This window comes from Oncorhynchus keta, chromosome 10 (genome assembly GCF_023373465.1).
Source record: "Oncorhynchus keta strain PuntledgeMale-10-30-2019 chromosome 10, Oket_V2, whole genome shotgun sequence".
NCBI lineage: Eukaryota > Metazoa > Chordata > Actinopteri > Salmoniformes > Salmonidae > Oncorhynchus > Oncorhynchus keta.
In genome coordinates this window covers 26,219,003-26,233,274 of record NC_068430.1, presented here as the reverse complement: position 1 = coordinate 26,233,274, position 14,272 = coordinate 26,219,003, and the positions used below count along the sequence as shown (strand labels likewise).

Here is a 14,272-nt window from a genome sequence, read left to right as displayed (position 1 = left end):
GTGTGTGTGTGTGTGTGTGTGTGTCTCAGTCAGCGTGTGTGTATGTGTCTCAGTCAGCGTGTGTGTGTGTGTGTGTGTGTGTGTGTGTGTGTGTGTGTGTGTGTGTGTGTGTGTGTGTGTGTGTGTGTGTGTGTGTGTGTGTGTGTGTGTGTGTGTGTGTGTGTGTGTGTGTGTGTGTGTGTGTGTGTGTGTGTCTCAGTCAGCGTGTGTGTGTTTGGTATTTGGTGTTTTATTAGGATCACCCCATTAGCTGGTGCAGCAGATCTTCTTCCTGGTGTCCACACAAAACATGAAACATGTCATAATACAGAACATTAATAGACAAGGACAGCTCAAGGACAGAAATACATCAATTTAAAAAAGGCTGACGTAGCCTACACATAAATACATACACACAAGCTATCTTGGTCAAATAGGAAGGAGGAGTTGATCCGTGAGGTGTTGTGTGTGTGTGTGGTGATTAGATTGCTCTCCTCTCACTGTGGCATGTATTCATTTAATGATGTATGTTGCCATACAGGACAAATTGGCCCTATCGGCCCGTGTGAGCTCAGGGCTGCGGCTTACATTGCTTTTGCGGCCCACTCTCGTGCTGTGCCCAGCCCCCTGATTGAAATAGATTTTAGTAGTAACAGCTATCATTACAGTTTTATTGGCTTATTTACAGTCCACATGCTCAGTGATTCACCATACGGTCATTCAGATAAACACACGTGTGAGTAGAGCAGACCAGACCCAGCATCGCTCACAGAGGCTTACTACTCACTGGAGCATGCGTTACTATGGTAACATGAAGTTTACTTCTGATCAACTCAGCCAAGGTGTACAGCACATTAAGGAGAGGCAGTGTCTTACATGTGATGCAGCCATAGAAATAATGTGTTGATGAAGGAGTTTTTTGTCTTCTATTTAGGTGACTCTCCATTCCTCACTAAATCAATTACCTCCAAATGAAGTTAATTACACTATATGCCAACAGTGCTAAACCCTACAGTGCTGCTTCTAATTCAGCAGAGTACTTGCTACTGGAGGATAAATTAGTTCCAGCTTTTAACAGAGAATCAGAATTAATTCAATGTAATTTGCTGTAGTTGCATTTAGCATTTCTTAGTTTAAGTGGTAAATTGAGGAGGAGGTGAGGCCTGTTACTGTAGTGTACAGGTAGATTATGTTTTGGCACTCGAGCCAGGGTTGTTGTTGATGAAACGGGATGGCATAGCCACTTAGTCTCTGCTTCCTCTCTGTGACACCAGTCGCCCTAGTTTCAGAGGGACATTTCTCAGCTTAAAGAATGGATTGCCTCCTACGTCACTGTCCTCAGAAACAAGATGGAGCTCTTTATACAGTGCCTTGCGAAAGTATTCGGCCCCCTTGAACTTTGCGACCTTTTGCCACATTTCAGGCTTCAAACATAAAGATATAAAACTGTATTTTTTTGTGAAGAATCAACAACAAGTGGGACACAATCATGAAGTGGAACGACATTTATTGGATATTTCAAACTTTTTTAACAAATCAAAAACTGAAAAATTGGGCGTGCAAAATTATTCAGCCCCTTTACTTTCAGTGCAGCAAACACTCTCAAGAAGTTCAGTGAGGATCTCTGAATGATCCAATGTTGACCTAAATGACTAATGATGATAAATACAATCCACCTGTGTGTAATCAAGTCTCCGTATAAATGCACCTGCACTGTGATAGTCTCAGAGGTCCGTTAAAAGCGCAGAGAGCATCATGAAGAACAAGGAACACACCAGGCAGGTCCGAGATACTGTTGTGAAGAAGTTTAAAACCGGATTTGGATACAAAAAGATTTCCCAAGCTTTAAACATCCCAAGGAGCACTGTGCAAGCGATAATATTGAAATGGAAGGAGTATCAGACCACTGCAAATCTACCAAGACCTGGCCGTCCCTCTAAACTTTCAGCTCATACAAGGAGAAGACTGATGCAGCCAAGAGGCCCATGATCACTCTGGATGAACTTCAGAGATCTACAGCTGAGGTGGGAGACTCTGTCCATAGGACAATCAGTCATATATTGCACAAATCTGGCCTTTATGGAAGAGTGGCAAGAAGAAAGCCATTTCTTAAAGATATTCATAAAAAGTGTTGTTTAAAGTTTGCCACAAGCCACCTGGGAGACACACCAAACATGTGGAAGAAGGTGCTCTGGTCAGATATAACCAAAATTGAACTTTTTGGCAACAATGCAAAACGTTATGTTTGGCGTAAAAGCAACACAGCTCATCACCCTGAACACACCATCCCCACTGTCAAACATGGTGGTGGCAGCATCATGGTTTGGGCCTGCTTTTCTTCAGCAGGGACAGGGAAGATGGTTAAAATTGATGGGAAGATGGATGGAGCCAAATACAGGACCATTCTGGAAGAAAACCTGATGGAGTCTGCAAAAGACCTGAGACTGGGACGGAGATTTGTCTTCCAACAAGACAATGATCCAAAACATAAAGCAAAATCTACAATGGAATGGTTCAAAAATAAACATATCATAATAAACATATCCATATCCATGTTAGAATGGCCAAGTCAAAGTCCAGACCTGAATCCAATCGAGAATCTGTGGAAAGAACTGAAAACTGCTGTTCACAAATGCTCTCCATCCAACCTCACTGAGCTCGAGCTGTTTTGCAAGGAGGAATGGGAAAAAATGTCAGTCTCTCGATGTGCAAAACTGATAGAGACATACCCCAAGCGACTTACAGCTGGAATCGCAGCAAAAGGTGGCGCTACAAAGTATTAACTTAAGGGGGCTGAATAATTTTGCATGCCCAATTTTTCAGTTTTTGATTTGTTAAAAAAGTTTGAAATATCCAATAAATGTCATTCCACTTCGTGATTGTGTCCCACTTGTTGTTGATTCTTCACAAAAAAAAAAGTTTTATGTCTGTGGGGCGGCAGCGTAGCCGAGTGGTTAGAGCATTGGACTAACCGGAAGGTTGCGAGTTCAAACCCCCGAGCTGACAAGGTACAAATCTGTCGTTCTGCCCCTGAACAGGCAGATAACCCACTGTTCCCAGGCCGTCATTGAAAATAAGAATGTGTGCTTAACTGACTTGCCTGGTTAAATAAAGGTTAAAAAAAAAAATCTTTATGTTTGAAGCCTGAAATGTGGCAAAAGGTCGCAAAGTTCAAGGGGGCCGAATACTTTCGCAAGGCACTGTATTTATATCGGTGCAAATTAAGTTTCTGTTTCTTCATTAGGTGTGACTTCTCCCTCTTAATTGATCATAGGTGCTAATTTTACATGTATAGATATGATAAAGGTCCAAAAGCAATAAGCACACTTGCGAGAAAGTGACACAGCTATTCTTTAGCTCTCACGTCATTGGGAAGGCAAACGCAGGTGTTTCAACTGCTCTCTGACACGGCAGAGATATCCTCGTTTGTCGAACAATCCCCTCTCTCCGATTGGCCTGCACTGCAATTAAAGCCTCAAGGTGCAATGAGCCAAGAGTCTCTTGAAGGTACAGTAGCTTCATTTACATTTGCCCTTTATTCTTCACTTCACTGTTTTATGTGACTGTAAGGAGATACAGAGAGATTCAACAGGCCTTTTGGACTGATAATAGTAAAGAGAAGTGTCGTGGAAAATTGCATGGTTATGTTATAATGCTTGTAAGATTGTTATAATGCTTGTATTACATTATAATAGTTGTTACATTCAACAGAATAGAGTATTGTGTGTGTGTTCCACTGTGGATGGGCCTCTATGAGATAGCACTGACAGGGGAGATTTACGATGTCTTTGGGTAATAAAGCCTAAAGAGCATTCCAGATAACATGAGCTAATGGTTCTGTTCTATGCCGTACCAGGGAGAGACGGTTCCCTTTTGGAGTGAGGGGGTCTTTACAATGAGAGCTGTTGACACAGCAGTAACTGTCTGCCATGTTTTATAGATATCTTTCATACAAATCTTAACCTTTGTGAACTGTTCCTAAGATCTGTGATTCGTCATATAGGGGGTGTATCTTGGCTATAAAAGATCTTTGTACTTTTCTGTTGGGACTTTTCAATGGTTCATTAGAGATAGCGCATCATTGAAAGTCAAAAAGGGCTATTGCAAAGCTCTTATTAAAAAAGATAGTTTAAGTTTAAGTATCTCTGACTGGTGTGTGAAGTTTCTAACTCTCCTCATTTGGTAAAGCCGAAAAATGCCATGACAGAAGTCAGGAAGAAAGGATCAGGGCTGTTGGATGGATGATAAAGAGATGAGATGTCACATGGCATAGGCCTGATCTTTCTGCCGTGTCATTGTAGTGTGGTGTGGTGACTCAGGCTGCCTGTGTGGGGAGAAGAGAGGGACTGTGCTGTGGTACTGACAATGCAGAGACAAACACAGTGTGTGACCCCATGGAGGAGGTTCACATGGGACAGAGCTGTGGGTTTAACAGACAATCATTAATAATGAAACTATAATTCCCTTGGTCACGCTCTCCATCGCTCTCTCTCTGCCTCCCTCCCTATCTGTTTTTCTCCTTTCACCCCTGTCTCTATCTTTGAAGCCATCTCTCTCTTCCTCTCTCAGTCTGTCTTCACAGAGGGCTATCTTAAGTAGGAAGATTTGGCGCAGGGTTCTGCTTAAATAAAACCCCAGTGCTGCTACAATCATTCAGTACTCTCTGTGGTCTGCCATCCACCAAAAACACGTTTCTTTGATGTGTTTAAAAATAGCAGGACAGTGGGAGAGAACTCGAAGGAGTGTGGTAGATGTGCAATGCCTCACACGGTGACTGGGAACAGAGGAACAGAGGAAGACAGTAGGTGGTGACAGAGGTGGCTGAAGAATAGACCTGGACTCAGGGGGTAACTGAACAACAGAGGAGTGCCATGGGAGGGTTAGGAAGAAAGGAAGGTAACAGTGAAGGTTGCCCCTGAAACTGTGTGGTTACTCTCTAATCCTCTTCACATTGATGTCCTTACAGTAGGGGTCTTCCTAGTCTCTCAATGCAGGGAGACAATGAAAGAAAGCCATTGATTGAAGTGTGTTGAAGCTCAGTGTGGGGCTTTGTCCCAGTTAGGGTTGAAAAGGGAGGGTGTATCACTGGAAACTTTAAAAGTTTACCAGTAAACTACCAGAATTTGTGGAGCTTTAAAGGATGTTATGTAATCTATCACAAGACATCTAGTGACGCTTTTGGGTCATTCCGATTATCACAGGTGTCTGTAATTATCTTTGGCCCTCTGTGTGGCCTTATCACATGTAAAATATGTGAAATAATTAAAAATGATATTTTTTTATAAACCATCAACTTAGTGAAGACAATTGGTGTTTAAAATGAGGATTTCAACATATTTTTTACGGACATTTATTTATTTTACTATGGCAATATGCATTTGTTGACATTGTCATGGTGTCAAATCCCATTGTTGATTAGATGCTTTTTTCATTAATTTCACAATTTTCTCTTGAACCATATGGTCTATCCACTAGGAACTCATGAACAATTTGGACACATATAATCAATTAATACTACACTATAAACGCAACATGCAACAATTTCAAAGATATTACCGAGTTACAGTTCATATAAGGAAATCAGTGAAATGAAGTAAATTAATTTGGTCCTAATCTATGGATTTCACATTACTGGGAATACAGATCTGCTGGTCATAGATACCTTAATGAACAAGGAAGGGGGGTGGGATCAGAAAACCAGTCAGTATCTAGTGTGACCTCCATTTGCCTCATGCAGCAAGATACATCTCCTTTGCATAAAGTTGATTAGGCTGTTGATTATGGTCTTCGGAATGTTGTCCCACTCCACTTCAATGGCTGTGCAAAGTTGCTGGAAATTGTCAGGAACTGGAACATGCTGTCGTACACGTCAATCCAGAGCATCCCTAACATGCTCAACAGGTTACATGTCTGGTGAGTATGAAGGTAATGGAAGAATTGGGAAATGTTCAGCTTCAAGGAATTGTGTACAGATCATGGGGTCGTGCATTATCATACTGAAACATGAGGTGACGGTGACGAATGAATGGCACGACAATGGGCATCAGGATGTCATCAAGGTATCACTGTGCATTCAAATTGCCATTGATAAAATGCAATTGTGTTCATTGTCCATATCTTATGCCTGCCCATACCATAACCCCACTGCCACTACCTCTGCCAACCTGTACCCCCTACATTGACTCGGTACCGGCCCCCCCTGTATATAGCTTCATTATTGCTATTTTATTGTGTTACTTAGTAAAAACATTTTTATTTAGTTTATTTAGTCAATATTTTCTTAACTCCATTTCTTGAACTGCATTGTTGGTAAAAGGGCTTGTAAGTAAGCATTTCACGGTAAAGTCTACACCTGTTGTATTCGGCACATGTGACAAATCAAATTTGATTTGATTTTGAGTATGGGGCACTCTGTTCACAACGTTGACATTTACATGGTCTTGTAATGGATACGAGCTTTGACTGGAAGCCAGTGGAGTGTGCGGAGGAGCGTGGTGAAATGGGACATCTCGGGAAGGTTGAAAACCAGGGGGGCTGCAACGATCTGGATACGTTGCAGGGGTTTGATGGCACAAGCGGGGAGCCCAGCCAACAGCGAGTTGCAGTAGTCCAGACAGGAGATGACAAGAGCCTGAAATATTTGGTATTTGGTATTTTATTAGGATCCCCATTATCTGTTGCGAAAGCAGAAGCTACTCTTCCTGGGGTCACACACAAAACATGAAACATGACATAATACAGAACATTAATAGAAAAAACAGCTCAAGGACAGAACTACATCAGTTTAAAAAAGGCACACATACTGTCGCCAACATATCAATACATACACGCAGACTATCCAGGTCAAATAGGGGAGAGGCGTTGTGCCGTGAGGTGTTGCTTTATCTGGTTTTTTTAAACCAGGTTTGCTGTTCATTTGAGCAAAATGAGATGGAACGGAGTTCCATGCAATAAGGGCTCTATATAATACTATATGCTTTCTTGAATTTGTTCTGGATTTGTGGACTGTGAAAAAAAACCTGGTGGCTTGTCTGGTGGGGTAAGTGTGTGTGTTAGAGCTTAATGCATTAATGTTTCTTATAAAAATAAGTAGTTATGCAGTCAGTCTCTCCTCAACTCTTAGCCAAGAGAGATTGGTATGCAAAGTATTTACAGTATATTAGCCCTCTGAATACAATGAAAACCAAGAAGTGCCACTCTGTTCTTGGCCACAGAAGTAGCTTAACTCGATCTTTCTTTGCCGTTCTCGACCACACAACTGTAATCAAGATAAGACAAAACTACAGCCTACAGGACTTGCTTTTTGGAATGTGGTGTAAAAAAAGCAGAGCATCTCCCGAGTGGCGCAGCGGTCTAAGGCACTGCATCACAGTGCTATAGGCGTCACTACAGATCCGGGTTCGAGACCGGGTTGTGTCGTAGCCGGCCACGATCGGGAGACCCATGAGGCAGCGCACAATTGGCCCATGGTCGTACAGGTTATGGGAGGATTTGGCCGGCCGGAATGACCTTCTCCCATCGCTTTATAGCAACTCCTGTGGTCGGCTGGGTGCATGCACCCTGACACAGTCGTCAGTTAGATGGTGTTTCCTCCGATCCAGGTTGAGCGAGCAGTGTGTCAAGAAGCAGCGCAACTTGGCAGGGTCGTGTTTCAGAGGACGCATTGCTCTCGACCTTCACCTCTCCCGAGTCCGTACAGGAGTCGCAGCGATGGGACAAGACTGTATCTATCAATTGAATATCACAAAAATTGGAAAGAAAAAGGGGTTTAAAAAATTATAATAATATATAGTGTGTGTGTATATATATATATATATATATATATACACTACGTGTCAGGTTTGGACACACCTACTCATTCAAGAGTTTTTCTTTATTTTGACTATTTTCTACATTGTAGAATAATAGTGAAGACATCAAAACTATGAAATAACACGTAGGGAATCATATTGCAACCAAAAAGTGTTAAACAAATCAAAATATATTTTATATTTGAGATTCTTCAAATAGCCACCCTTTGCCTTGATGACAGCTTTGCCCACTCTTGGCATTCTCTCAACCAGCTTCACCTGGAATGCTTTTCCAACAGTCTTGAAGGAGTTCAGCACATATGCTAAGCACTTGTTGGCTGCTTTTTGTTCACTCTGTGGTACAACTCATCCCAAACCATCTCAACTGAGTTGAGGTTGGGTGATTGTGGAGGCCAGGTCATCTGATGCAGCACTACATCACTCTCCTTCTTGGTTAAATATTCCTGGGTCATTGTCCTGTTGAAAAACAATGATAGTCCCACTAATGGTGTATCACTGCAGAATGTTGTGGTAGCAATGTTAGTTAAGTGTGAAATGAATTCTAAATAAATCACAGACAGTGTCACCAGAAAAGCACCCACACACCATCACACCTCTTCCTCCGTGCATCACTGTGGGAACCACAAATGCAGAGATCATCACATAGACACAGTGGTTGGAACCAAACATCTAAAATTTGGGCTCATGAACAAAGGACAGATTTCCACCAGTCTAATGTCCATTGCTCATGTTTTTAGGCCCAAGCAAGAGTCTTCTTATTATTGGTGTCCTTTAGTAGTGGTTTCTTTGCAGAAATTCGACCATGAAGGCCTGATTCACACAGTCTCCTCTGAACAGTTGATGTTGCGATGTGTCTGTTACTTGAACTCTGTGAAGCATTTATTTGCGCTGCAATTTCTGAAGTTGGTAACTTTAATGAACTTATCCTACGCAGCAGAGGTAACTCTGGGTCTTCCTTTTCTGTGGCAGACCTCATGAGAGCCAGTTTCATCATAGCACTTGATGGTTTTTGCGCCTGCACTTAAAGAATTCTTGAAATGTTCTGGATTGACTGACCTTTATGTCTTAAAGTAATGATGGGACTGTCGTTTCTCTTTGCTTATTTGAGGACTTGGTATTTTACCAAATAAGGTTATCTTCTTTTACCAAATAAGGTTATCTTACCAAATAAGGTTAAGAAGGAAAGAAATTCCACAAATGTACTTTTAAGGTACATGTAACAGCGTTCTTCGTTTGTCGAAAGAGAGTCGGACCGAAATGCAGCGTGGTCGTTACTCATGCCTTTAATGAATGAAATGACGATACATGAAAAATAACGTAATTTACAAAAATAACAAAAACGGAACGTGAAACCTAATTACAGCCTATCTGGTGAACACTACACAGAGACAGGAACAATCACCCACGAAATACACAGTGAAACCCCGCTAACTAAATACGGTTCCCCATCAGAGACAACAAGAATCACCTGACTCTGATTGAGAACCGCCTCAGGCAGCCAAGCCTACACTAGACACACCCCTAATCAACCACAATCCCAATGCCTACAAAAACCCCGATACGACAATACAATAAACCCATGTCACACCCTGGCCTGAACAAATAATTAAAGAAAACACAAAATACTAAGACCAAGGCGTGACAGAACCCCCCCTAAGGTGCGGACTCCCGGACGCACCTCAAAACCATAGGGAGGGTCAGTGTGGGCGTATGTCCATGGTGGCGGTTCCGGCTCGGGACGTGGACCCCACTCCATTAATGTCATAGTTCCTCCCCTTCGCGTCCTGGGATAATCCACCCTCGCCGCCGACCATGGCCTAATAGTCCTCACCCAGAGCCCCACTGAACTGAGGAGCAGCTCGTGACTGAGGGGCAGCTCGGGACTGAGGGGCAGCCCGGAACTGAGGGGCAGCCCGGGACTGAGGGGAAGCCCAGTACTGAGAGAAAGCCCAGTACTGAGAGGAAGCCCAGTACTGAGAGGAAGCCCAGTACTGAGAGGAAGCTCAGGCAGGTAGTAGGCTCCGGTAGATCCTGGCTGGCTGGCGGATCTGGAAGATTCTGGTTGACTAGCAGATCTGGAAGATTCTGGTTGACTGGCAGATCTGGAAGAGACTGGTTGACTGGCAGATCTGGAAGAATCTGGTTGACTGGCAGATCTAGAAGATCATGGCTGACTGGCGGATCTAGCTGCTCTATGCAGACTGACAGCTCTGGCTGCTCCATGCAGATTGGCAGCACCTTGCAGACTGGCAGCTCCTTGCAGACTGACAGCTCTGGCTGCTCCATGCAGGCTGACAGCTCATTGCAGACTGACAGCTCCTTGCAGACTGACAGCTCCTTGCAGACTGGCAGCTCTTTGCAGACTGACAGCTCTGGCTGCTTCATGCAGACTGACAGCTCTGGCTGCTTCATACAGACTGACGGCTCTGGCTGCTTCATGCAGACTGACAGCTCTGGCTGCTTCATACAGACTGACAGCTCTGACTGCTCCATGCAGGCTGACAGCTCTGACTGCTCCATGCAGGCTGGCAGCACCTTGCAGACTGGCAGCTCCTTGCAGACTGGCAGCTCCTTGCAGACTGACAGCTCTGGCTGCTTCATGCAGACTGGCAGCTCAGGCTGCTCCGAACAGGCAGGAGGCTCCGGCAGCGCTGTAGAGGAGGAAGGCTCTGATAGCGCTGAACAGACAGGAGACTCCGGTAGCACAGGAGAGGAGAAAGGCTCCGACAGCGCTGGAGAGGCGGGAGGCTCCGACAGCGCAGGAGAGGTGAGGCGCACTGTAGGCCTGATGCGTGGTGCTGGCACTGGTGGTACTTGGCCGAGGACACGCACAGGAAGCCTGGTGCGGGGAGCTGCTACCGGAGGACTGGTATGTGAAGGTGGCACAGGATGGACTGGACCGTGCAAAGGCTAGGTAGTTACACAGGAGGCCTATTGCGTGAGGCTGGCACAATTTTCACCAGCCGACTAACACGCACCTCAGGACGAGTATGGAGCGCTGACCCAGGTGCCATTAAATCCCCGACACGCTCCGTCGGACGAATATCGTACCTATAGCACCATACTAGCAACTCCCTCATTACTCTCTCTACCACTTTTCCCATTAGCTCCTTCACAGTCTCTGCTTCGCTCACCTCTAACACCGGCTCTGGTTCTGGTCTCCTCCTTGGCTCTTCACGATTAACAAGGAGAGTTGGCTCAGGTCTATCTCCTGACTCAGCCACTCTCCCTCTGAGCCCCCCCCCCAATACATTTTTGGGGCTGCTTTTCGGGCTTTCCTCTGCGCCGTCGTGATTGCCTCTCCATATCCATTCTCCTATAGCCCTCTTCGCACTGCTCCAGCGAATCCCAGGCGGGCGCCGGCACTCTCTCTGGGTCGACCGCCCACCTGTCTATTTCTTCCCACGTCGTATACTCCATACCTCTGCTGTCCATAACGTCTTCCCTTCGCTGCTCCTGCTGCCTGTTACCACGCCACTCGGTCCGTGTGTGGTGGGTGATTCTGTAACGGCGTTCTTCGTTTGTCGAAAGAGAGTCGGACCGAAATGCAGCGTGGTGGTTACTCATGTCTTTAATGTAGAAGATAGCGATACATGAAATAACTTAAATAAATACAAAAACAACAAACGGAACGTGAAACCTAATACAGCCTATCTGGTGAACACTACACAGAGACAGGAACAATCACCCACGAAATACACAGTGAAACCCCGGCTACCTAAATACGGTTCCCAATCAGAGACAACGAGAATCACCTGACTCTGATCGAGAACCGCCTCAGGCAGCCAAGCCTATACTAAACACACCCCTAATCAACCACAATCCCAATGCCTACAAAAAAAACAATATGACAACACAATAAACCCATGTCACACCCTGGCCTGAACAAATATATAACGAAAACACAAAATACAATGACCAAGGCGTGACAGTACATCTGTTAATTGAAATGCATTCCAGGTGATTACCTCATGAAGCTGTTTGATTTGTTTAACATTGTTTTGGTTACTACATGATTCCGTATGTGTTATTTCATAGTTTTGATGTCTTCACTATTATTATCCAATTTTGAAAATAGTACAAATAAAGAAAAACCCTGGAATGAGTAGGTGTGTTCAAACTTTTGACCGGTACTATATAAGTACTGTATATATTTTCTACTGCTAGACCTAAAAAAGTATTGGTCGACCAACAACCTATCAACAACCTATCAACCAAACAATAGACCAGTCGACTTTTTGGAGTTAGCCCTAGTGTGTAGCTGTAGGACCCACGTATGTATAGTCTGTTGACGTCCTGTGTATTGCTCCTCCTGTTTTTCCATCACCAAGACTCACGCTCTACAGAAAATGGTCTCTTTCTCTCCCCCTCTCTGTCTCTCTCTCTCTCTCTCTCTCTCTCTCTCTCTCTCTCTCTCTCTCTCTCTCTCTCTCTCTCTGCCCTCTCTTTCTGCAACTACTATTTTCTCTCTTTATAGTGGAAGTATCAGAGGAGGTGTTACACAATGTCTTACATGTCTTCCAGACTCTAACGTGTATCTCCTGCTCCTCTCTCCTCTCCTGTTCTCAGGTGGGACTGAAGGACAACCCAGCAGTGGACCCCATTATCCATGGCCTGAGGGGCGTGGTTCATCATGGTGAGTGACACATCCATCACCCAATCATTTCAGGAGGGAATTCACCAATCATTGGCCTACAACATTTGTTCATTGAGGTTCATAACATTATTTTTTCCAAAGTTGCATGTAACTGCAATATCTCAGCCCTTTTTTGTTTCTGTTTGTGTAGTTTTTTGTGGTTGCAAGTAGATAATTATAGAGACATATAACATCTCAAAACACTCACCACAGGCTTTCTGTTTCAATGTAGAAGTCACCTGACAAGCAGACAAGTCCAGCTCAATCAAGTCCAATCTCTGTTAAATTGGACTGGAGAGGTGGGCTCCTAATGTTCTCTGGTTGTTCTTGGTCAGGGATGGGCAACTCCAGTCCTCGAGGGCCAGATCTGGCAACAGGATAAAGTGACTAAGGGGGCAACATTTTGGGGGGGTTAGCATTGGCAGCAATAACCTCAACCAAACATCTGTAGTTGCGGTCCGACCTGTACAATGGTCAGGAGGAATTTTGGACCATTCCTCTTTACAAAACTGTTTCAGTTCAGCAATATTCTTGGGATGTCTGGTGTGAACTGCTAACTTGAGGTCATGCCACAGCATCTCAATCGGGTTGAGGTCAGGACTCTGACTGGGCCACTTCAGAAGGTGTATTTTCTTCCGTTGAAGCCATTCTGTTGTTGATTTACTTCAAATTTAGTGAGTGTTTTTTATAGGGTAAGGCAGCTCTAACCAACATCTCCAATCTCATCTCATTGATTGGAGAAGTCATTAGCCTAGGGGTTCACATACTTTTTCCAAACGACACTGTCAATGTTTAAATTATGTATTCAATATAGACAACAAAAATATAATAATTTGAGTGTTATTAGTTTAAGCACACTATGGTTGTCTATTGTTGTGACTTTATCTTGCCACTGTATCATGCTATACCACAATCAAAATAAAGTAAGAGAGGTTGGCGCAAAATCTGTGCTGTAAAATAGGGGCTTTCTAGCAGTCGTAGGGAGGCAGGAGGCAGGCAGATAGAGGTGCAAATGAGTGTTGGATTTATTTACACAGCATTGGTGGACACACCTAGTTACTCATTCCAGGGTTTTTACTATTTTCTACATTGTAGAATAATATTGAAGACATCAAAATGAAATAACACATATGGAATCATGTAGTAACCAAATAAGTGTTAAACAAATCAAAATATATTTTATATTTGAGATCCTTCAAAGTTGCCGCCTTGATGACAGCTTTGCACCCTCTTGGCATTTTCTCAACCAGCTTCATGAGGTAGTCACCTTGAATGCATTTCAATTAACTGGTGTGCTTTGTTAAAAGTTCATTTGTGGAATATCTTTTCTTCTTAATGCATTTGAGCCAATCAGTTGTGTTGTGACAAGGTATAGGGGTGGTATACAGAATATATAGCTATTTAGTAAAAGACCATGTCCATATTATAGCAAGAAAAGCTCAAATAAGCAAAGAGAAACAACAGTCCATCATTACTTTTAGACATGAAGGTCAGTCAATCCGGACCATTTCAACATCTTTTAAAGTTTCTCCATGTGCAGGCGCAAAACCTATGAAGCGCTATGATGAAACTGGCTCTCATGTGGATCGCCACAGGAAAGGAAGACCCAGAATTACCTCTGCTGCAGTTCATTAGAGTTACAAGCCTCAGAAATTGCAGCGCAAATAAATGCTTCACAAAGTTCATGTAACAGACACATTTCAACATCAACTGTTCAGAGGAGACTGCGTGAATCAGGCCTCCATGGTCGCATTGCTGCAAAGAAACCACAACTAAAGTACACCAATAAGAAGAAGAGACTTGCTTTGGCCAAGAAACACGGTTAATGAACATTAGACCGGTGGAA

General features: G+C 43.7%; 1 protein-coding gene across 2 annotated transcripts in view; it reads left to right on the top strand.

Moving 5' to 3' along the window:
• LOC118388441 (receptor-type tyrosine-protein phosphatase gamma-like) overlaps nt 1-14,272 on the top strand; it is a 352,509-nt gene that overhangs the window by 269,808 nt on the left and 68,429 nt on the right. For both annotated transcript variants that reach the window (XM_035777526.2, XM_035777525.2), the window contains exon 6: nt 12,360-12,426. In XM_035777526.2, the coding sequence (XP_035633419.2) occupies nt 12,360-12,426 (67 nt within the window). The remainder of the gene's footprint in view (nt 1-12,359; nt 12,427-14,272) is intronic.